General features: G+C 41.5%; 1 protein-coding gene across 1 annotated transcript in view; it reads right to left on the bottom strand.

The window, feature by feature from the left end:
* Positions 1–224: 224 nt before the first annotated feature.
* The window catches only part of ARHGAP28 (Rho GTPase activating protein 28), a 258,404-nt gene continuing 232,704 nt past the window's right edge, over positions 225–25,924 (bottom strand). Inside the window, exon 17 of the mRNA XM_058556685.1 lies at positions 225–338. Within this exon, the coding sequence (XP_058412668.1) occupies positions 320–338 (19 nt within the window). The 3' untranslated portion in view covers positions 225–319. The remainder of the gene's footprint in view (positions 339–25,924) is intronic.

Below are 25,924 nucleotides of genomic sequence, written 5' to 3'. Positions count from 1 at the left end.
AGAGAGCAGCTTGTAGAGTTGCCATGGACTTTGCTCCCTTCCCTCCCTCCCCCTCTCTCCCTCCTCTCTGCTCACCCTCACCACTTATTAACAGAGCTGAAACAGAGTTTGGGCTTTTCGTGGTTATAACTGTTCACAAGGCCTCTCTTAAAAGATCCCTCAAGGGAAAGTCCACTTCTCTCCCCTTTGGCCTCTCGCTGAGCATGATGATACTCATGCTCATGATGGTAACGCACCTGGGCTCCAGCTCAGGCATCCGGGTCTGACTCTCACACAGGGCCTTATGTGGGTTCCTTAACTTCTCTCAGCAAGGCAGGATTCAGGCCTTTAGAGTTAGGCTGCCGGAGAAAATACAGGTCACTCTGTTAAATTTGAATTTCAGATAAACAACAAAGACATTGTTAGTATAAGTATGTCCTAACTGTTGGATGACATCCTATATTTTTTATTTGCCAAATCTAACAACCTCACTTTACAGGCCCCAAGGGCCTAAAAAGACTAATACCCCTTCCCTCACTGCCAAATGGTTCAAAATTTAAAAACTACGTCTTAAAAGACATGCAACAAAGTCCATTGACGATCATATTTTTCCCATGATGCTTTTATTGAAATATCAGGTTTTTTTCAAAACCTATTTTTGGTGGCCCAAGCATTTACTTAGTCTGCCTATTAATCCATCACTTTTTTTTAAGTTGTGGTAAAATATAGATAACATAAAATTTACCATTTTAACCATTTTTAAGTGTGCAGTTCTGCGGCATTAAGTACGTTCACACTGTGGTACCACCACCACCATCCAGCTCCGGGACTTGTGTCATCTTGGAGAATAAGCTCCGTACCCGTGAACCACTAATCCCCCATTTCCTTCTCTCCCCAGCTTCTGGCAGCCACCATTTTACTTTCTGTCTGCATGGATTTGACTACCCTAGGTACCTCATATAGGTAGAATCATTCAATACTTGTCCTTCTGCGACTGGCTTATCACTTAGCATAATGTCCGCCAGGTTCATCCATGTTGTGGCATATGTGAGAATTTCCTTCCTTTTTAAGGCTGAATAGTATCCCATTGTATCTATCTACCACATTTTGTTTATCCATTCATCCATCAATGGGCGCTGGGGTTACTTCCACCTTTTGGCTATTATGAATAATGCTGCTATGAACATGAGTGTACAAATATTTGTTCGAGTCTCTACTTTCAATTCTTTTAGGTATATACCCAGAAGTGGAATTACTGGATCATATAGTAAATCTATTTTTAATTTTTTGAAGAACCACCATACTTTTTCCATGGCATCCGGCACTGTCTTAAGCCTTGATTTTCTCATCTGTAGAGTGGGGTTATGATACCAATCTCAAAAAGGTATATATTTAGGAAATATTATTAAAATTGACTCAAAAAGAAAGAGAACACCTGAATAAGCCATCATTGACCTTAGTGAAATTTAATCCTCAGTCACACCTGCCCACAGAAAAGTCCAATGACCAGTTAGTTTAAAGGCAAGTTTTTTGTTTTTTTGTGTGTGTGACGAAGACTAGCCCTGAGCTAACATCCGTTGCCAATCCTACTCATTTTTGCTAAGGAAGATTGGCCCTGGGCTAACATCCATGCACATCTTCCTCTACTTTATATGGAACGCCACCACAGCATGGCTTGACAAGCGGTGTGTTGGTCCATGCCCAGGATCCGAACCTATGAACCCCAGCTGCCAAAGCAGAGCCCATGAATTTAACCGCTATGCCACCAGGCTGGCCCCACAAGTTTTATTAAACATCAGAAACAAGAAAAAGAAAACTAAGCAACCCATTTAACATAGCTGGTATAATCTTTATAAGGCCTGATTTATATAATACATTATTGATTTTTCTAAGATTGTCTGTCTATACAACTATTTCTAAAATGATGCATTGGAATTATGGATGATACACACATGGCTGAATATGGAACCACTGTATATCAACACAGGCTTATGAATTAAGTCCTAATTCACTGTCCAAACCAGAAATTAAGAGGAAACTAGATAAAATGCTCTTTTAGAATTGCTGGGCCCAGGAGGTATATGTATTTTCACCTTAAAACACTATCAATCAAGGGCTAAATGGTGGTACCATGAGATAGACAGATCTGAGAAGGTTTAAAGAGGTAGGTATAACTAGGCTTTGCAAAATGCACCATAGCAGCATTTGTGGGCCACAGCCCAATTTAGAAAGTGCTTTCATATGCTTGGTGGTGTTTGGGTCTAGAGAAGGGGACTTGGGAGCATGACACATGGGTCTAAGTTGCCCAGCTTAAAGAAAGGGAACTGTTGGGTGTAATGGGAAGGAGGGGTGGGTAGGTGGAGAGAGAACAGAGTGGATGGGGCCTGATCATGGAGAGCCCAGAAATCAAGCAGGTAGGAAGGAGCCTGGACACGATGCCTTGTGAAGGATCACAGTTTTCCACCAGGGGAGTGTTGTGACGCAAGGGTGCATTTGAAGTCATAAACTGGCTGGAGTGCACCCTGAGTCAGCCAGATGAGTAAGATTAATTGAGTAGTGGCTGATAACCAGGGCAGCGATAAAGGACAAGAGAATTTTATAGGAATGTTAGGGTCCCAGCAGCACGTTAGCTTCAGGCAGTAAAAGATCATGAGGCTCAGCAGGGAGCTGGGAGCAATGAGAAGGGTGGTTCCATGGACAGGAGACAAACTGAGAAAACTTATGAGCTTAGTTTTGAATTTGAAAGGAGAGTGAGAACATCTGAAGGGAGATGTCTTAGCTGGTCGGAGGGAGAGGAATGAAGACCAGATGAGCAAAAGAGCTGGCTAATGGGCAGAGGGCTTAGGCACCACTGCCTCCAAGGCGTGCCAAGATGGCCACTGAGTCCTGGATGAGGAAACATAGTTGTAATTAGTATTTGGGTGGTGAACATGATGTAATCTATGCAGACATAGAAGTATAATGATGTCCACCTGAAATTTTTACAATGTTATAAACCAATGTTACTGCAATAAACAAACAAACAAAAAAACAATAATTAAACATGTATCAAGCATTTCTCATGGGCCAGGTACAAGGCTAAAAAAAAAAAGATGGGCCTTAGAACTACAACGAAGGTAAACCGGCTAAGAAACTCTCACTGGGTGTTAGTGTATGCATACATTTTCTGAACACTGCTGGGTTTTGATGTGGTTCCTTCCATAAAATAGCTGTTCACAGACTCAATGGAGTCTCAGAGTCTTTTGGATTCTGAAAATGGTTTCTTACTATGTGTTTTATTTTCTTAAGGTAATAATTTTTCTAAAAATGAAGGAATTAGTAATGCAGAGATAAAGAAGTCTTGCTCGATTTCTTATAATGGTAGTGCTACTTGGTAATGGTGACACTCCATTCTTCACCAGTAGCAGAAACTCTTTAATGGCTGATTACATATTTTAAAATCTCATGATAGCCTGTACATTTCCTCCTCAGCCATGATAAACTCTCTTCCCACATTGTCATCTGCTTTTCTCTCTTGCTTGGAACTACGACTGGAGACAATTCTGCTCTGCCTCCACCCCCGCCCCGCCCCAGCTGGACTCTTCTCACAACTACAATCTTTGTTATTTATACATCAGCCTCAGAATCACTTGTTCATAATGGCACAGTATCTCCAGCGCAGTTCCAAATGTCTAAAAGAAGGCAACAGCCTGAGTAGAAAGCATCAGGTCATTTTCTTAGCTTGGACTGTATTGAAAAGCAAAGTGAACATGGGCACGTCTCCTACCATCTTGTGATAACTGTTTTTTCTTAGGTGTATTTTGAAGCCTTGATATTTCTCTATCAATATTATATCAAATTATATTTCATATAGTTTTCAAAATTCCAACAATATCACGTAAATTTCAAGTCTGTGTAGTTCATGTCCCTATTCTCTGTGTGCAGCTGCATTTTTATCTTCCAATGTCTTTGATGTCTTCCTGGACAGACCCGTATAGCACAGACTGCTCTGGTTGGGGACCTGCCATTGTTCTTGATGGCTCAGAGATATGCTCAGCTTTCCCCTCAGATCATATATGCTCCTCAATGATCCTCTAGTTGTTTTAAAGGTACTAGAAGGTCTATATTGTGCTGTGCTGGATATTTCTTAGGCATTTCTCCTAGAGCTAACATAATTAGGACTTATGGGAGATTATTAGTAAACAATTGTTGAATTGAATATTAGTTTATTATTTTTTCCTAAAAATACGTCAGCAGTGTAGTTCTTCCTATAAATTTCAAAAGTTCTTTGCAAATGTAATTCCTCTGAACCATCTAATAAGCATAAAATAAATGGCAGAATAAACCTCTTTTGCAAGATAGTCCCAAAAGAAGTTCTATAGGCTTAGTGGTTTTCATATGTATTAAAATTTTCAGCTTACTATATTCGGAAATGTCAAAGCCATCAGGATTTTTTCAAAGGTTGACGAAGACAGCTCTTGTTGCTTTCAGACTCTTTCAGTGTCTAACAATGAGACCCATAGCAGCTGTCTAAAGCAAGGACTGGGATGAGAACACAATGGAAATCATTTTTTCTCTCTGAGCAACACAATTTAGAAATGATATTTTCTTCTCACAGTACATGTAATGTGTAATACCTAATTATAAAGTATTAAAATACAAACTCCACTTTGAATATTGAAGAGCTGTGGTCTCTGTTTATGTAATTAATTTCATAACTATGAAAGAGTAAAGTTTATGACAGTTTGTTTTAACCAGAGTCATTGTAAGCATCAAGCATTTCATCAACAATTTTATTTTTAGCATGTGTTCAACATCCAAATGTGATTGTCTGTTATGAATAAAAAACTGTAAAAGCTTTGGGGAAAATTGAAGAATGCTGAGTTGTGTCCCTCTTAGGTGGTCAGAAGAGAATAATTAGGGACAGAACATCAGTCAAGGAGCGGGTGGAAGCTTGTGAGGAATGGACACACCAGAGGTTACAACTGGGGCTTTGCAACCAGACTAGAAAGGTAAGCAGGGTTTAGGTGTGGAGAGGAAGGTAGCGAGTCTGATGAACACTGCGCGATTTAAATGTAATTCTGTACCCTTGAAGTTTGATTAAATTGAATGTGGAATTTAAGAAAAAATATGAGTGAGACTGACAAAAGAAAAAGTAGAAAATGATCTGGCAGGCTAAACTTATTAAGTCTGGGTGGAGAAAGATGTTCGAACTTGGAAGACTCTGTGGAAAGCTTTTGATCTTCTAGGTGAGATCAGAAGTGAACTGAAGAAAGCACTTCTTAGTAGGCTAACCTCAAAGGGAACATTTTCTTCTCCTTTCATTAAGTGTTATATTGGAATTGAGTAAATTAGAGGGAAAAAAGGAGGAGAGGAATCCTAAACTGATAAAGTAACTATTGCAAATCAATGAATTATTGCTAACTCTTACAGCAATTCCCACAGTGGAAAAGCATGCAAGTGTGTGTTTTTTAATTGATGTAACCACAGAAAATGGGGTAGAACTGATTGTCTGAAGATAACCTAGTTGATCTCTTACGAAAATAAACAACTAAACAATTCTTCAGAGGCTTACAACAGGACCCAGAGTCTACGGTACCTAACACTCACAATGTCCAGGATACAATTCAAAATCTCTCGACAGACACACAACCAGGAAGATAGGACCAATTCTCAAGGGGAAAAAACATTCAACAAATGCCAATCTCAGGATGGAATTATCAGAAAAAGACCTTACAGCAGCAATTGTATCTATGCTTAATAAGGTCAGGGAAAGCACATTGGATATTAATGAAATGATACAAATTCTCAACAGAGAAATGGAAAATAGAAAAAAAGAACCATTTGAAAATTATTGAACTGAAAAATACAGTATCTGAAGTAAAAAAAAAAAATCACTGAATGTACTCAATATTAGAATGGAGATGATAAAGGAAAGAGTCAGTAAACGTGAAGACAGAACAATAAAAATTATCCAACCTACCAAATGGAGAGAGAAAATATTGAAAAAAAATAAACCAGGAGGGCCGGCTCCGTGGCTTAGTGGTTAAGTGCGCACACTCCGCTGCTGGCGGCCTGGGTTCGGATCCTGGGCGCGCACTGACGCACCACTTCTCCGGCCATGCTGAGGCCCCGTCCCACATACAGCAACTAGAAGGATGTGCAGCTATGACATACAACTATCTACTGGGGCTTCGGGGGAAAAAAATAAATAAATAAAGTTAAAAAAAATTTTAAAGAAAAAAATAAATAAATAAACCAGGAGTGTCAGTTACCTGTAGATAACATATAAAGATCTAACATATTATTACTAGAGTCTCACAGGTGGAAGAGAAAAAGATTGGAACATAAAAAAATATTTTCAGCAAGAATGTCAAAAAACTCTCCAAATTTAGTGAAAGACATGAATTTACAGATTCAAGACATTTAGCAAACTCCATACAGAATAAACTCAAGAACAATGCCTCAACACATAATAAGGCATATCTCATTTTATTGTGCTTCACAGATATTGTGTTTCTTAGAAATTGAAGGTTTGTGGCAACCCTGCATTGAGCAAGTCTACTGGAGCCATTTTTCCAACAGCATTTGCTCACTTCTTGTCTCTGTGTTACATTTTGTTAATTCTCGCAATATTTCTTTTTGTTTTTTTTTGAAGAGGTTCTTTATTTATTTTAATTTTTTGTTTATTGCAGTAACATTGGTTTATAACATTGTATAAATTTCAGGTGTACATCATTATACTTCTATTTCTGCATAGATTACATCATGTTCACCACCCAAATACTAATTACAACCCATCACCACACACATGTGCCGAATTATCCCTTTCGCCCTCCTCCCTCCCCCCTTCCCCTCTGGTAACCACTAATCCAATCTCTGTCTCTATGTGTTTGTTTGTTGATGTTATTATCTACTACTTAATGAGGGAAATCATATGGTATTTGACCTTCTCCCTCTGACTTATTTCACTTTGCATAATACCCTCAATGTCCATCCATGTTGTCACAAATGGCTGGATTTCATCGTTTCTTATGGCTGAGTAGTATTCCATTGTGTATATATACCACATCTTCTTCATCCATTCATCCCTTGATGGGCACTTAGGTTGCTTCCATGTCTTGGCTATTGTGAATAATGCTGCAATGAACACAGGGGTGCATGTATCTTTACGCATTGGTGTTTTCAAGTTCTTTGGATAAATACCCAGCAGTGGAATAGCTGGGTCATATGGTAGTTCTATCCTTAATTTTTTGAGGAATCTCCATACTGTTTTCCATATGGCTGCACCAGTTTGCACTCCCACCAGCAGTGTATGAGAGTTCCCTTCTCTCCACATCCTCTCCAACATATGCTGTTTCCTGTCTTGTTAATTATAGCCATTCTGACAGGTGTGAGGTGATATCTCATTGTAGTTTTGATTTGCATTTCCCTGATAGTTAATGATTTTGAACATCGTTTCATGCGTCTGTTGGCCATCTGTATATCCTCTTTGGAGAAATGTCTGTTCAGGTCTTTTGCCCATTTTTTAATTGGGTTGTTAGTTTTTTTGTTGTTGAGATGAATGCGTTCTTTATATATTTTGGAGATTAACCCCCTTATCAGATGTATGGTTTGCAAATATCTTCTCCCAATTGTTAGGTTGTCTTTTCGTTTTGTTGATGGTTTCCTTTGCTGTGTAGAAGCTTCTTAATTTCATGTAGTTCCATTTGTTTATTTTTTCTATTGTTTCTCTTTCCCTGTAAGACATGGTGCTTGAAAATAAGTTGCTAAGACCGATGTCGAAGAGCGTACTGCCTATGTTTTCTTCTAGAAATTTCATAGTTTCAGGTCTTATATTCAAGTCTTTAATCCATTTTGAGTTAATTTTTGTATATGGTGTGAGGTAAGGGTCTACTTTCATTTTTTTGCATGTGGCTATCCAGTTTTCCCAACACCATTTGTTGAAGAGACTTTCTTTTCCCCATTGTATGTTCTTGGCTCCTTTGTCAAAGATTAGCTGTCCATAGATGTGTGGGTTTATTTCTGGGCTTTCGATTCTATTCCATTGATCTGTGTGTCTGTTTTTGTGCCAGTACCATGCTGTTTTGGTTACTATAGCTTTGTAGTATATTTTGAAATCAGGGAGTGTGATACCGCCAGCTTTGTTCTTTTTTCTCAGGATTCCTTTAGCTATTTGGGGTCTTTTGTTGTTCCATATAAATTTTAGGATTCTTTGTTCTATTTCTGTGAAAAATGTTGTTGGAACTTTGATAGGGATTGCATTGAATCTATAGATTGCTTTAGGAAGTATGGACATCTTAACTATGTTAATTTTTCCAATCCAAGAGCACGGAATATCTTTCCATTTCTTTGTGTCTTTTTCAATTTCTTTCAGCAATGTTTTATAGTTTTCAGTGTACAGATCTTTCACCTCTTTGGTTAAGTTTATTCCTAGGTATTTTATTCTTTTTGTTGCAATTGTAAATGGGATGGTATTCTTAATTTCTCTTTCTGCTACTTCGTTGTTAGTGTACAGAAATGCAACTGATTTTTGTATGTTGATTTTGTATCCTGCAACTTTACCATATTCATTTATTACTTCTAAAAGTTTTTTGGTGGATTCTTTAGAGTTTTCTATATATAAAATCATGTCATCTGCAAATAGTGAGAGTTTCACTTTTTCCTTTCCAATTTGGATTCCTTTTATTTCTTTTTCTTGCCTAATTGCTCTGGCTAGGACTTCCAGTTCTATGTTACATAGGAGTGGTGACAGTGGGCATCCTTGTCTGGTTCCTGTTCTTAGAGGGATAGCTTTCAGTTTTTCACCATTGAGGATGATATTAGCTGTGGGTTTGTCATATATGGCCTTTAATATGTTGAGGTACTTTCCTTCTATACCCATTTTATTCAGAGTTTTTATCATAAATGGATGCTGTATCTTGTCAAATGCTTTCTATACATCTATTGAGATGATCGTGTGATTTTTATTCTTCATTTTACTAATGTGGTGTATTACGTTGATTGATTTGCAAATGTTGAACCATCCCTGCCTACCAGGAATAAATCCCACTTGATCATGGTGTATAATCTTTTTAACGTATTGTTGTATGCAATTTGCTAGTCTTTTGTTCAGGATTTTTGCATTGATGTTAATCAGTGATATTGGCCTGTAATTTTCTTTTTTTGTGTTGTCCTTGTCTGGTTTTGGTATCAGGGTAATGTCGGCTTCGTAGAATGAGTTAGGGAGCTTCCCCCATCCTCAATTTTTTGGAAGAGTTTGAGAAGGATAGGTATTAAGTCTTCTTTGAATGTTTGGCAGAATTCATGATGGAAGCCATCTGGTCCTGGACTTTTATTTTTGGGGAGGTTTTTGATTACTGTTTTGATCTCCTTAGTGGTGATTGGTCTATTCAAATTCTCTATTTCTTCTTGATCCAGTTTTGGAAGGTTGTATGATTCTAAGAATTTATCCATTTCTTCCAGATTGTTGAATTGGTTGGCGTATAGCTTTTCATAGTATTCTCTTATAATCTTTTGTATTTCTGAGGTGTCTGTTGTAATTTCTCCTCTTTCATTTCTGATTTTACTTATTTGTGCCTTCTCTCTTTTTTTTTTGGTGAGTCTAGCTAAAGGTTTGTCAATTTTGTTTATCTTTTCAAAGAACCAGCTCTTCGTTTTATTAATTTTTTTCTATTGTTTTTTTTTAGTCTCTATTTCATTTATTTCTGCTCTGATTTTTATTATTTCCCTTCTTCTACTGATTTTGGGCTTTGTTTGCTCTTCTTTTTCCAGTTCCTTTAGGTGCATTGTTAGATTGTTTATTTGAGATTCTTCTTGTTTGTTGAGATAGGCCTGTATTGCTATAAACTTCCCTCTTAGAACTGTTTTTGCTGTATTCCATAAATTCTGGCATGTCGTATTTTCATTTTCATTTGTCTCCAGGTATTTTTTTATTTCTCCTTTGATTTCTTCATTGACCCAATCGTTGTTCAGTAGTATTTTATTTAATCTCCACGTATTTGTGGCTTTTCTGATTTTCTTCCTATAGTTGATTTCTAGTTTCGTACCGTTGTGGTCAGAAAAGATGCTTGGTATTATTTCAATCTTCTTAAATTTATGGAGACTTGTTTTGTGGCATAATATGTGATCAATCCTGGAGAATGTTCCATGTGCATTTGAAAAGAATGTGTATTCTTCGGTTTTTAGGTGGGATGCTCTATATATATCTACTAGGTCCATCTATTCTAGTGTGTCATTTAAGGCCAATGTTTCCTTTTTGATCTTCTGTTTGGATGATCTATCTGTTGGTGTAAGTGGAGTGTTAAAGTCCCCTACTATTATTGTGTTACTGTCTATTTCTGTTTTTATGTCTGTTAATAATTGCTTTATATATTTAGGTGCACCTATATTGGGTGTGTAGATATTTACAAGTGTTATATCCTCTTGTTGGATTGTTCCCTTGATCATTATGTAATGCCCTTCTTTTTCTCTTTTTACAGTTTTTTTTTAAAGTCTATTTTGTCTGATATGAGTATTGCTACCCCAGCTTTCTTTTCATGGCCATTTGTCTCACGATATTTCTAACTTTTTCATTATTATTATATTTGTTATGGTCGTCTGTGATCAGTGATCTTTGATGTCACTATTGTAATTTGTTTTGGGGCACCACAAACTGCACCCATATAAGACAGCAAACATAATCGGTAAATGTTGTGTGTTTTCTGACTGCTCCACCAACAAGCCCATTCTCCCAACTCTCTCCCTCTCCTCAAGCCTCCCTATTCACTGAGACACAACAATATTGAAATTAGGCCAATTAATAACCCTACAATGGCCCCTAAGTGTTCAAGCAAAAGGAAGAGTCGCATGTCTCTCACCTTAAATCAAAAGCTACAAATGATTAAGCTTTGTGAGGAAGGCATGTTGAAAGCTGAGATAGGCCTAAAGCTAGGCGTCTTGCACTAGACAGTTAGCCAAGCTGTGAATGCAAAGGAAAAGTTCTTGAAAGAAATTAGAAGTGCTACTTCAGTGAATACAGGAATGATAAAAAAGCGAAAGAGCCTATTGCTGATGTGGAGAAAGTTTTAGTGGTCTGGATAGAAGATCAAACCAGCCACAACTCCCTTCAATTCTATGAAGGCTGAGAGAGGTGAGGAAGCTGCAGAAGGAGAGTGTAAAGCTAGCAGAGGTTCGTTCATCAGGTTTAAGGAAAGAAGCCATCTCCATAACATACAAGTGCAAGTTGAAGCAGCAAGCACTGATGTAGAAGCTGCAGCACGTTATCCAGAAGATCTAGCCAAGATAATTAATGAAGGTGGTTACACTAAACAACAAATTTTTCAATGTAGCTTATATTGGAAGAAGATGCCATCTAGGACCTTCATAGCTAGAGAGGAGAAGTCAATGACTGGCTACGAAGTTTCAAAGGACAGGCTGACTCTCTTGTTAGGGCCTAATGCAGCTGGTGACTTTAAGTTGAAGCCAATGGTCATTTACCATTCTGAAAATTCTAGGGCCCTTAGGAATTATGCTAAATCTACTCTGCCTGTGCTCTATAAATGGAACAACAAAGCCTGGATGACAGCACATCTGTTTCCAACATGGTTTACTGAATATTTTAAGCCCACTGTTGAGACCTACTACTCAGAAGAAAAGATTCCTTTCAAGATATTACTGCTCATTGAAAATGCACCTGGTCACCCAAGAGCTCTGATGGAAATTAATGTTGGTTTCATGCCTGCTAACACAATATCCATTCTGCAGCCCATGGATCAAGGAGTAATTTCAACTTTCAAGTCAAATTTATTATTTAGGAAATACATTTCTTAAGGTTATAGCTGCCATAGATAGTGGTTCCTCTGATGGATCTGAACAAAGTAAATCAAAAACCTTCTGTAAAGGATTCATAATTCTAGACGCCATTAAGAACATTTTTGATTCACAGGAAGAGGTCAAAATATCAACATTAACAGGAGTTTGGAAGAAGTTGATTCTGACCCTCATGGATGACTTTGAGGGGCTCAAGACTTTAGTGGAGGAAGTAACTGCAGATGTGGTGGAAACAGCAAGAGAACTGGAATTAGAAGTGGAGCCTGAAGATGTGACTGAATTGCTGCAATCTCATGATAAAACTTCAATAGATGAAGAGTCGGCAAAGAAAGTGATTTCTTGAGATGGAATCTACTCCTGGTGAAGATGCTGTGAAGACTGTAGAAACGACAACAAAGGATTTAGAATATTGCGTAAACTTAGTTGATAAAGCAGTGGCAGGGTTTGAGAGGATTGACTCTAATTTTGAAAGAAGTTCTATTATGAGTAAAATACTATCAAACAGCATTGCATGCTACAGAGAACTTGTTCTCGAAAGAAAGAGTCAATTGATGCAGCAAACTTCATTGTTGTCTTCTTTTAAGCAATCGCCATAGCCACTCCAACCCCAGCAACCACCATCCTGATCAATCAGCAACCATCAACACTGAAGCAAGACCCTCAACCAGCAAAAAGATTACAACTCGCTGAAAGCTCATATGATAGTTAGCATTTTTTAGCAGTAAAGTGTTGGTTTTTTGCTTTTTGGGGGTTTTTTTTTGGTGAGGAAGATTGGCCCTAAGCTAACATCTGTTGCCGATCTTCCTCTTTTTGTTGAGGAAGATTAGCCCTGAGCTAACATCTGTGCCAGTCTTCCTCTATTTTATATGTGGGATGCCACCACAGCATGGCTTAATGTGCGGTGCGTAGGTCTGTGCCCGGGATCAGAACCTGCAAACCCCGGGCCACTGAAGCGGAGCATGCAAAGTTAACCATTACACCACCGGGCTGGCCCCAGCAATAAAGTGTTTTTTAATTAAGGTATGTACATTGTTTTTTGAGACATAATGCTATTGCACACTTAGTGGACTACAGTATAGTGTAAACAAAACTTTTATATGCACTGCGAAACCAAAAAATTCTCATGACTCACTTTATTGCAATATTTGCTTTATTGTGGTGGTCTGGAACTGAACCTGCAATATCTCCAAAGCTATGCCTGTAATCAAACTTTTAAAACCCAAAGATAACTAAAGAATTCTTGAAAGCAGCTAAAGAAAAAAAGCACACATTACAATGATTCAAATATCTATGAATTTCTCAGGAGAAACCATGAAGGCCAGAAGACAGCAGAACTACATCTTTAAAGTACTAAAAGAAAACAGCTTATCAACCCAGAATTCTGCATCCAGTGAAAATGTTCTGGAATTCAGGAATAAAAGTGAACTAAAGACATTCTCAGATGAAAGAAAACAAAGATAACTCATCAAAAGCAGTCCTGCTCTTGTATCCAGAACATATAAAGAACACTCATAACTCAATAATAATACAAACAACCCAACTAAAAATAAGCAAAGGATTAGAATAGATATCTCACAAGAGAAGAAATATGAATCGCCACACAGGGAAGAGAAGTTGCTCAACATATTAGTCATTAGGGAAATGCAAAGTAACACGTGAGATCCACCTGCAGAGCCTCCAGCCGGGCAGGCAGTGTCGGCGCAGTCGCCACACAGCTGGAGCTCTTGTCCACTCCTGGTGGGGGTGTACGACGTACAACACTTCGGAAAAGAGTGTGGTAATTTCTTTAAAAAGGTAAGTATACACCTACCATACATCCCAGCTATTCTATTCTTGGCATTTATCAAAGAGAAAGAAAAACACATATCTACACAAAGACTTGTAGAAAAATGTTCTTAGGAGCTTTAGTTGTAGTAGCCCAAAACTGGAAACATCCAGATGTCCATCGATAGAAGAATAGATAAACTATAGTATATTCATGTAATGAAATATTATATAGAAATAACAAGGAATAACCTATTGATACATGGATGAATCTCAGAAATATTATGCTTAATGAAAAAAGCCTTACACAAAAATACATGCTGTATGATATCATTTGTATAAAATTCTAGAAAATGCCTGGGCTCAGGGTGGAGAGAGGAATAGATTATGAATGGGCATAAGGAAACTTTTTGGGGTGATTGAACTGCTGACTATCTTGTTTGTGGTGATGGCTTCATAAGTGTATACATATATTAAAACCAATCATTTTAAATACCTGCTGTGTAATTGTACTTAATATACCTCAATAAAGTTGTACAAAAGTAATCAATTAAAAAATGTGACTTCCCCAAATCTTCTCTTCAGTCCCATAGCTATTAATAGTAGGCCCAATTTAAATTCCACATGAGCATTTGAACTTGATACCTCAAAGCATGCCGATATCACTGTGCAGAGTAGAGTGCGAACATTCTTTCAGGGAAGAGACTGTCCCTGCTCTCACTTGTCATGATGACCAGGGACCTGGAGGCTTTGTAGCTCACCATTAAGTGAAATATTCTGTGATTGGTGCTGCCGAGGGAATTGAAATTTCAGTTTATTTCAGTATTAACTACAAATTTCCACGTGTTTCAGATTTTCCAATTAATTGTTTGTCTACAAAGTGATGAGAAATGAATTTTTAATTGACTGAGGTCCTGGCTAGGCCTCAGGGTAGTCACTTCAAAGCTGAACAAACAGCAGGTAAGGACAGATAGAAGGCTTGTGTGATTTGACTCAAAACATTCTGGAAGGAAATTTCTAAAAATAAATACAATTCTTCCTGGACCTGTCTAATAGGCCCATGCAGAAACCAGGAGAATATGCCAGGGAATGAATCTTGAGGACTTTGGAAGGGGTGGGGCTGAGAGTGGAGTGAACACAAGCCTGGCTTAGAGAGTATTTATCGCTATTTGAGTACTTACCCACCGGAAAATAAAATATAGTTCTTGATATTAGTTATATATTTTTTGTTCTTACCAGTTTGATCTTAAATCATTGAGAACTTATTTCAGTCATTTCAGGTCATCAATGACTATCACTCTCAATATTACATGTCTTTAATCATGTATAGAATATACTCTTTAAATACCAAAATTCCATTTTTGCTGTAACTCAACACTCGATCGACATTTAGTGTTTTTCTCAGATAAATTTCACTTCCAATCCCCTAAATGTGGATGCTCCTCAAATTTCCAACATTAACTTTGTTTTTCTGTTTTTCCTGCCTTAACTTAGATCCCATCTACGTCTAAAGTTTAAGATACAACCTAGCTGCAAAAGTTCCCAAAAGTTCAAAAAATCAGTATTCACAGTCTTTGACTTGACTTGATGTGACGTCTTCAAAATCCAGTTCCTGTGGTCTACCAGGCATTTCCACTTGGACGTGTCACCCAACATCTGGAACTCACATTGTCTAAGCATGCCTACATCTTCCTCCCTCTAGCCCACCTAATTGGCTTCACTTCTGGATATCCTTATTTTTATTGGTGCCACCATCATTCTCTCAATAGGTTATAAATTCTCCCACTGTTAGAAATGTTAGGATAATCTTGATACTCTTATCCAGTCAGTCACTCAGTACTACTGCTTTTTCCTTCAAAATGTTTTTTGCATTCCCAACTTTATTTCCATTTGCTAGTTTGTCTTTTTTCATTCTTTCACAAAATAAATTTTGAGCACCAACTATATGAAAGTCACTATCTTTGGCCCTGGACGTAGGGCAGTGATCAAAACAGACCGAGTTATGCCGTCCTGGCCTCATCTCTCCTACTACCTTGGTGTCAGTCTCTCTCCGCTTGAGGTCTCTCTGCTCAGTGCAGCCAGCTTGCACTGCTAAAATACTTCTTTGATCATATCAGTACACCTCGCTAGCCTCTCAGGGGCTTCTGTAAGACAAATTCCACCCTCCTGGAGTTCCAGCCCCCTACAGCCTGTAGACGACCATCTCAAACTCGATATCTCCCTGAACCCTCTGTCCCAGCCAAAACGGGCTCTTTGCTGTCTATAAATACGTCTTGGCTCATTCCCACTTCATTAATCTTGCCTGTTCTACTTTTCCATCAATAATTTATTCCTCTCATCTCTCTGCATGTGAAATTCTAAATTCCTCTTTTCTGTGAATTCTTCCCAGCCCACTTCTACCTTTCTCTTCCACTTCTGAATTATTTCACACATATACCTGGCAATTAATCATGGTTTACCTTAGGGCATCTCTTTCATTGCAAAGAGCTCCTTATCAATTGCAGTGTTATTTATCTTTAAATGTTTGTCTTTTCCTCAGTCTTAAGCAGTGCTTCTTAATTAATGATAGTTGATGTAATATACTGTAAGAATTTGAAATTACTCCTTCTTTGAGGAATCATTAGTTCTGGCACAGTGCCTGCTGTGTTCTTTGTGTTTCTACTGTTCCTTTAACCAACCACATGGTTAAAAAATGGAAGAGGAGGGAACACTTTCTAACACATTCTATGAGGCCAGCATCGCCTTGATATCAAAGCCAGACAAAGACACTACAAGAAGGGAAAACTACAGACCAATAACCCTTATGAATACTAATGCAAAAAATCCTCAACAAAATACTAACAAATCAAATTAAACAGCATATTAAAAGGTTTATACATGACCAAGAGTGATTTATGGAATGCAAAGATAGTTCAACATATGAAAATCAGTCAATATACCACACCACATTAACAGAATGAAGGAGGGAAGAAAACCACATAGTCATCTCAATTGAAGCAGAAAAGCATTTGACAAAATTCAACACTGTCATGGTTAATTTTATGTACCAATTTGATTGGGCTACAGTGTTCCCAGGTATTTGGTCAAACATGATGTTGGGTGTTTCTTTGAGGGTGTTCTTGGATGAGATTAACATTTAAATCAGGGAACTTCTGGGCTGGTGAACACATGGAGATTTGGGGAGAGTGGCATGCCTGGAAAGGGTATGGAAGCCCCAAGCCCCTTCCCACATACCTTGCACTATGCATCTCTTCCATCTGGCTATTCTTAAGTTATATCCTTTTATAATAAACCAGTCCTCTAAACCATGAACCTCTGATGTCATCTCCACTGTTTATCAAATCTTACTTCAGTTCTTTCATGAATGATATAATTCTCAGCCCATGCTTAAAGGAGAAAAGTCTGATGAAGATAAAGACAAGGAAAGGGAGGCTTTAGAAGTAAAAGAAAATTCTGAATACTTAAAGACCAATATACATGTACATGCAACATCAGTAGCCTTTGCGGTCGACTCAGAATTTTAACATGGCTGCCGACATCGATCCTCAGAATGTAGATGTTTATCACCACCAAAGACAGCTGAAGATACTGCTTGATCAAGTTGAAGAAGCAGTGGCAGATTTTAATGAATATATTAGATTAAGACCTGACTCTGCTCTGGCACAAGCTCAGAAATGTTTTGCACTGTATCAACAGGCATATGCAGGAAACAGTTCTTCACAAATTCAAGCAGATACAAAAGGTTTTGAAGAGGTCATAATGAAATTTCCAAAATGTGCTGAAGACTACATGCCCAGGCATTAACAGATCAACAACAGTTTGGTAAAGCTAATGAAATGTATGACAAATGTATTGATTTGGAACCTATATGTTCATAAAGTTTTACTTCAACTGCAGTGGAAGCAAAATCAGGATATAGGTTTGCAGCTTATCAGCAAAGCTACTGAAATTGACAACAAATGTGATTTTTGCACATAAAACCGTGAGAACTATTTAAGTACAAAGAGGAAATATGGAGAAAGTCATTGACGTGTTCAACAAAGCTATTAACCTGGTCAAATCAGAAATGGAGGTAGCTCATCTAAACTCACTTTCTTATGCTGCCCATGCCCAGACACAAGTTGCAAAGAAATACGGATTAAAACCACCAACATTAGAAAATAGAGGAAAGGAAAATGACTTTCTTTTTAGAAGTTTACCCCCTTTTCAACTGACCCCTAAAGACACTGTCAGGAACTGTGTTGAAGGGTGGAACTTAGTATTCCCGTCTGTGCCTTTGCCATGCATTACGTCTGTTTCTTGCTTGGGGGTTGGGTGGAGGGGCACTGCTCAAAAGCTGTAGTTTTTATTCCCCGTGCAACAAAAGCTTAGAACCTGTTTAAAGGGATATTAAAATAAAGATGGAAGAAGTACAAATGATGATTGGCCATGCAAATAAAAACTTTGATTTGTTAAAAAAAAAAAATTTAAATGGGTAGACTGAGTAAAGCAGATTGCCCTCCCTAATGTGGGTGGACCTCGTCCAAACAGTGAAGGCCTGAATAGAACAAAAAGTTAAAATCTTTTTAACTTTTTTGAGGCTAGCAGGCTTTGGGGATATTGATAAAATGTTATACCAAGTTCTACTTCATTAATCATTATAAGACTGAAGGAAAAGGTGAGAAAAATTCCATGAGCAACTAAGTTAGATACAGGGGATGCCCACGTTCCTGGTCTTAGCAAACAGCCAAGGGTATTTACGTTTTGTTAGAAAGAAGAGGAGGCCCTCACTCAAAGGGGAAAATATCCATTGAGTGTATATACACTAATTCTTAGTTGACATCTCAAGAAAAATGTAAAATATTCAATTCCCCCACTCTTTAAGACATGAAAGCAAATAACAAAAACATTCTTTATTTCCTTATTGAGCCTTTATTGTTAGATAGAAAGAGAGAGGAAGAAAAAAAGACTTGTAGGGGCTAGCCTAGTGGTGCAGTGGTTAAGTTTGTGCACTCTGCTTCGGCAGCCCAGGGTTCGCCCCTTCGGATCCTGGGCGTGGACCCACTCACCGCTCGTCAAGCCATGCTGGGGTGGCATCCCACATAGAAGAGCTACAACTCTACAACTATGATACACAACTATGTACTGGGGCTTTGGGGAGGAAAAAAAAGAAAAAAGAGGAAGATTGGCAACAGATGTTAGCACAGGGCCAATCTTCCTAAAAAAAATGACTTTAGATTTCCAGAAATGGGGAGAGATGACAGACAGACCAGGAAAGGCCACCTCCTCAAGCCTATGCCAATGATCATTCCTATACTAGAGTCACCATAAATACTATATTTTCTTCAACTATTCAAATTATAAATATTTAGTAACACCATCCACATAAGTTCCTTTGTACTTGCCTCCAAGTTCTGATGTTTTTGTTAGGAAAATACTGTCACCTATGTTTACCCAGGCCTCAGACTAATACCTATTGGTTCCAGTTTCTCCCACCTGCCGAATAGCCAAAGTGATCCTTCATTTACATTTTCTCTTACCCCTCTACACCCTCCTCCACACTAGTGCAAACAAACTCCCAGCCCTAACTTGTCTAGGCTATGTAGGCCCCACGCTTCCACCCCGCTTTTCTCTGGGACATCAGCACTTTCCACTGGGCCAGGCTTCACCCTCCCCGCCTTGGATTAAGACATTTATAGAAGTTAACTAACTTGCACTTACTCATACAGCTGGTAGGTAGCAGAGCAAAACTTGTATAGAGGTCTTTATATCTGTATACCTCTCCCCACTCCTTTGCTCTTCATTACCACACTAAGTATGATATTGATACATATATATTCATTTACAAAGGGAGATTATAACGTAATGAAATGGATTTTTCTGTGTGGCTTGTGAAAAATCTATAGATAGTAGGTATATCATGTAAATGGGAATATATATGTAATATGCCTGATTAGAAAGATTTCTCATGGGTTTGTAAGGTGAGCATTGGGCAGTATTCTGCAGAAACACTTCTAGTTTCATGTGCTTTAAGATATGTTTTGACTACTCAAGAATGGCACATTTTATACCTATTCCAATCCATAAATGGTTTTCTTTGCCTCTGAGTGGTAACTAGACAAAAGAAATGTGTGTTGCATCACATCTAATACAGGATTCAAATAAAACATTAGAGAGCTTAGCTCCTGCACAGACAATAAAAGGATTAATTGCATCTTTAAGCAGAAACCAAGTGTCTTTAAGAAGAAACAAATTTAAAAGGGAGGAGAGCAAAGGAGAGTATTTTCATTGATCCATATTGGTAATGTGAGCTATAAACAAACTGTAAGGTGGAGAATTGGGGCCTGGATCAATTACTGGAAAGGAATAATAACAAAAATATTTCTTTAAGTTTCCAGAGTTTTAGAGTTCTAGAAAGAGGTCTAGAATTTTCAAAGCACTTGATGGGGTTCAGGGCAGGCTGCCCCAAGATGTGCCACTCTGGTATGCAGATTATTTTGAGCTGAAGACAATAAAGGCTCAGAAGAATCATGAAGGACATTTGACCTTCCCCCAAACTGCCTGAAGGAATTTAAGATAACAGGCCTGTCCCCAGGATAGGCCATCACCATAGATAACTCTGGGTATCGATAGACTGTGAGGGTCCTTGCTAAGCCCATTCTTATCAAAGTTCTGTTTACCAAACATTTGCTTTTGTAAGAGAAATCTCCATTTGTAAAGGTATCTCCCTCTCTGTACTGGGAAGAGAGGGGGGTGACCTCATCTCTAGAAACTTATCAATGCGGAAGGCAAGGACTTAAATCTGCATAAACCTTACTCTTGTTTACTGTGCTTTTCTGGTAATCTCCCATAACCGACTCTCCCCACCCCCAATATCCTCCTTCATCTTTACCTGAATCTATTTAAGATGAGAACCTCTGCCACTTTGTCAAGACACTCAGTTTCGCTGGTCTCGCCCATTTATATATGTTATAAAGCTTTGTTTGATTTTCTCCTGCTGTTTGGTCTCATGTTAATTTAATTTGTAGCCCAGCCAGAAAGGACCCAGAGTGGGTAGAGGATAGTCTTCCTCCCCTTCAGTTCTTACATACACACTCTCATTTTACCATGATGATCCCACGCAGCAGGCAGAATACGTGTAATGCTCCCCATCCTACAGAGGAGGAAACTGAGGTGCAGAGCGTCAAAATTTTTTATGAAACATTTCATACCTAATAAATAACAGAGAGCACAAATAATCTGACTGTTGTTCTAAAACCTTCAGAAACAGCTACCTAGCTCCTGAATGGCAGCACTGACCTGAGAAATGAAGTTTTCCCTGGATAATTTAGACCAAAAGTAATTGATATGGGAGTATTTTTAGGCCAAACTATTAATCACGATAATCCTGACAGAGTTTTGTATATTACATAAATGGCTCTCCAGGATCATATGTAGATAATGAACAACAGAAAAAGAAAGCAGCCACAAGATCTTATCATACATCCAAGGTGTTAAAGACAACATTCATTCATTGCATAAGTATTTATTGAACAACTGCCATATGTCAGCCACTGTGTTAGATGTTAGGGATCCCATGGTAAGCAACACAGGTATTTGTCCCCACCTCACAGAGGTCACTATCCAGGGTGTAGGGAGTGGGATGAGTGAGATATATATCACATTTTAAAAACAAATCTCAAAGCTATATGATTACAAACTTTGAAGAGCACTATGAAGACTAGAGAGCTGCTATGGTCTGAACGCTTCCCCCCAATATTCCTATGTTTAAAGCTAACCCCTAACATGATGGTATTGGGAGGTGATGCCTTTGGGAGGTGATTACATCATCAGGGTGGACCTTCATCAATGGGATTAGTACCTTATAAAAGAGGCCCCCAAAGAGTTCCCTTGTCCCCTTCCACCACGTGACCATACAAGGAGAAGTCTGCTGCCCCCCAGAAGAAGGACATCACCTAACCTAGCTGGCACCCTGATCTCGGACTTCCAGCCTCCAGGAGGCCACCCAATCTATGGCATTTTTGTCATCGCAGCCTGAAGGAACTAAGGTGCTGTAGAAGCTATGACAGGAGGACCTGATCTAACCTGGTACTCTGGGGAAAAGAGCAAGCTTCTTTGAGCGAGTGAAGTAATGCTGAGATCTGAAGGATGAGCATGAAGTTGGGAGGCAGGGCTAGGGGGAGGACTGAGAGGTTGTTAGGCAGAAGGAACAGATTGTGCAAAGGTTCTGAAATGGGGGCGGGAGGAGAGGTACAGCACACCCCAGAAACGTGACAGCTGTTTCCGGCAGCTGTCTCCACTTCCCACCTCCCTTTCTCCAGCTCACTTCGGTTGATCTTCCATCTCCACAGGTCCGCACATTACAGTTACCAACGAAGGGCACGCTGCTTCTCTGATGGTCACTTCTGTGACTGTTGCGACACTCAGCAGCGATCGGCCGCGCACTCCCGAGCAGACGCTGCTGGCGCCGCGCTCGTTTCCCCGGCACTGGCCGACACAGGCCGCGCGCACCCCGCCCGCTGCGCCGCGCGGCTCCCCCCGCGCGCTCTCCCCCGACCCGCGCAGGCCGCCAGCGGTCGGGAGGCGCTCCTCAGCCGGGCAGCGGCCCTGCTCTGCCCTGGTTTGGGTCCCCGCCCCGAAGCCCCCTCAAAGTCTGCGTCGCCTGGAGCCTGGGCTCCTCTCAGATCTCCGCCCCGGCCCAGCCTGGATCCCTGGACACGGTTCCCGTCCTTCTTATGGGGACACGTGGGTACCGGTTTACCCTGGGGAGGAGGGGACAAACGGGAGGGGAGCACAGCGGTCCTCCGGCTCAGATGGCGGTCAGGGTGGCGGGGCCAGGATGGCCGCGGTCTGGGCTCCCCTCTGGCCCCAGATCTGGGCCCCTGACCAGTCTGCCCGCGCCCCGGGGACTGGTCTCACCGGGGACTGGTCTCACCAGGGACTGGTCTCAGGAGTCCAGGGTCGCCGTCTGCGCGACGGCAGGGACGGCGTGAGCACCGGCCGCCCTCTGGGCCGCCCTCTGCCCTCAGGGTTGGCTTTCTGGGACTCTTGGAGGAATACGGCCCGCTGGGTTCAGAGTTCTGTTGCCGCACAAAGGGCACGATCTGGTCTCCCCAGACAAAAGCCAGTCGTCAAGAGGCAAGATGGTGGCAGAGAGAGTACAGTTTACTACAACTTGCTGGCAAGGGGGAAGATGGCCAACTAATGTCTGAAAGAACCATCTTACAGACTGGAGACTACAGGCCAGTTATATAGGGGGCTGGTCTCCAGGTGGGGGAGGCAGGTGGTCTCCAGGTGGGGGCATCCATCTGATCTCCAGGTGGAACAGACATCTGGTCTTAGTTCCTGATAGTCCTTTCTTTTACTGGACATGCATCAGAGACGGAGCAACGCCCTACACCCTGATCTTGCAGTGGTCATTGATGATGGCTGTCAGCATAGACTCTCTGCCCGGGGGTCATCATATTCCTAAGGAACTCAAGAGAACAAAGTTATGGACTTATTGCACCTGGGAGGGGCCATAAAATCCACAGTGCATGTCAGTTAATCAGAGGTCATTCAGAGTTACAACAGGGTTTCTTTTCTACAATATGGCTTTCCTTTTGTATCCAGTCGGCATCTGGTCCACAGTTCCCCCAGCCCCATCACACTCCTCGAGCAGACAGAGCGGGAAAGCACCTGGCAAAGTCTCCAAGGCCACATGCTGGGGACCCGCGAGAGGCGCCAACCGCGCAGCCGCAAGAAGCCTCCACTGTCAGGCCCCGGACGGCTGCTCAGGGCGATCAGGCGTTTGCAGCGGGAGCGGCGGGACAGGCGGCCGCCAGGAGGGGAGGGCCGCGTCGGGGGCGTGGCCTGAGACCCGGCGCCGCGGGGCGGGGCCAGCCTGGCCGTGGGCGTGGCGGTTGGGTGGAGTGGGCGGAGCCGACTGCGGCAGGGGGCGGGCTCCGCCCAGGGGGACGGTCCGGCGGGCCCGGCCTCGTGGCCTGGGCCGCGCTGGGCGGCCGTTGGCGAGGCGGTTGGGAAGGGTTGGGCGGTGTGGTCTGGGACCTGCGAGCGGGGTCGTCCATATCAAGGCTGTGACCAGCCCTGTGGAAGCAGAAAACCGCGGCCTCCCCGGGCTGGAAGTGCCTCTGCTCCAGCACGGTTTCTCCGTGGGGAGAGAGGCCGGCCGCTGCGGGCGGGAGCGGTGGGGCGAGGCCGGGACGACGGGTGGTGACCTGGGATGCCGAGAGGGGTGGCCGAGGGGCCCGCGGCTATTTCTGGTGCAGCCTGGTGTCCCCCGTCGCGGTATCTCCTTAGCAAGTTGCACAGCGGAGTCCACTAGTTCTCTTTGTCCGGGGTGGGCGCAGGCGATCAGATCCCGAGGGCACGGCGTGCGCCGTCGGCCGAGGCCGCGCTCACGGGGCGCTGGACGCAAGCCCTCTGCTGATCTAACCCGAGCTCCGGCGAGCCTCGGGGCCGCAGCGGAGGTTGAGAATGGTGGGGGCCCGTGCTGCGCCCCCTCCCCGCGGGGGGAGGCTCTGGCTTTTTAATGAGGAGTTGCGGGCAGGCGGCTCTCTTCTTCATTGGAGCATGTCATATGCTTTTTTTATCCTCTTGCTTCAGAGAGCACGGCCAAACCCAACAGGTGGAAGCTACAGGGAGGCCGATTTAGACGTGATTGAAGGTAAGGACTCGGCTGCAGAACAGTGTTTGGTAAACTGCCCACTCCTGCGATCCAGCAATGGTGTGCCAGGAAGGCTGCGCTTTATAGTGTTAAGAGCATGGGTTTGGAAATGAGAAGTCTCTTTGCTTATGGTTTTGAGTTGGTCGGTCATTTGACTCTCCAAGCCTATATTTGCTCCTATCTGAAATGTCGATAAGAACATTCTCCCTGCTACCTCGTAAACTGTGGCAGAGGTTCAATTTGATAGCAGCATGAGAAAATGCTGTGAAAGCAGTTGACAGTAGTGACTCCATTTTGTACCCTGGACTCCATCTTGTTAAAAATATTGTTACCGGATACATACCCAGGTTCTTTAGCCGCTGCACAAGAGGGGCCAAATAAAACTGGAACCCCAGGCTTATGGCAAGGAAAGAGTTTTTATCTCGGGTGACGTCAGCCGGGAGACGAGAGCTCTCAAATTGTTCCGTCTCCGTGAAAGATGGGAGGCAAGGGGTTTTAAAGGTTGTGAGGAACGTGGCTGCTTGTAGGGACGGGGAGCCTGTGGCCTTGCTGGTTGGCTCTTTCCCACCAGCCTGCCTTTGGCCTTGTGAGGCTGCTGGCAGGGAGGAGGAGGGCGAGATAAGGGAATCGCAGGTGGGTGTCCTTCCTCCATTTCCGTCTCTGTGGTGGAGGGTGGATTCTGGCGCCAGGAAGCCAAGGAGTTGGGGTCTGAGAAGCTTCAGCTTCTTGATATTCTCTGGATGTCAGTCTCCCTGTAACAAACCTCAAGAACTGGTAATGAGCAACTGGAGAGAAGCAGGGAAAGAGGCTGAAGGCTTTTGGTTTTAACACGTGTGCTGGGTTTAATGTAGGGGAACTGATGTCAGGGCCAGCATCAATATGAAACTGTGGGGAGCTTGCTGACTCGCCAAAAGGGAGTTATTTTCTGAGAAGGGACTTTCTGAAGGACTGTACAAAAAATATGCTTTTTCTGGTAGCGACAAGCTGTCTTTGAGTAAGAAATGACCTGTAACATGAACTGACCTCCGCAGCGAACAGCCCAGGTGATTGTTCTGGGCTCGCCTGGTTGCTAATGAAAACTCCTGACTTGTAGTCTGCAGGGGACACTCTTCTGGATGCTGCCGGAACCTGTGTTCCCCAAATTGCAATTCTCAGACCTATTTGAAATACATGCTCTCCACTTGCCTCTTTTTTCTAGGTTGACAGTGCTTTGCACAGTAATGATGGCGGGAAGAGCTAACAGTTGTTGACTCCCCTCCCAGTACTGTTCAGGGGCTTCCATGTGCAATCTCATTTAGTCCTCACAGCGGCTCTTTGTGGTGGGTATTATTATCCTCACATCACAAATGAAGAGTACGGCTACCGGGCTCAGAGAACTTAAGTAATTTGCCCAGGGTCCTACAGGACATAGGAGCAGAGTCAAGGCTTGAATTTATGCAGGCTAACTCCACAGTCTGTTCTCTCAACACTGCGCTGTAGGACCTAAATCCAGTGTTTGTTTTGTTCTCAGTATATTATAGGACCAACTCCGAATTTGGGCAAGATACTGAACTATCTTCTAAGTCCAACAGTGAGATTTGCTGATTCTAATAATCAGCTCTGCTTACAGGCCTTTCATTATAGCTTAGTTTCTCCTTCAGCTGCCTTTTTACCTATAAGAGAATCCTATCAACATGTAAAAATCACTTGAAGTGGTCGAAAGATTAAGGAAAGGTGCCCAGTAACAAATACACAGATGGATTCTTG

The sequence above is a fragment of the Diceros bicornis genome, chromosome 16 (assembly GCF_020826845.1).
Source record: "Diceros bicornis minor isolate mBicDic1 chromosome 16, mDicBic1.mat.cur, whole genome shotgun sequence".
Lineage (NCBI taxonomy): Eukaryota > Metazoa > Chordata > Mammalia > Perissodactyla > Rhinocerotidae > Diceros > Diceros bicornis.
The sequence above is the reverse complement of the archived record's forward strand: the minus strand, read 5'-3'. Positions and strand labels throughout refer to the sequence as shown.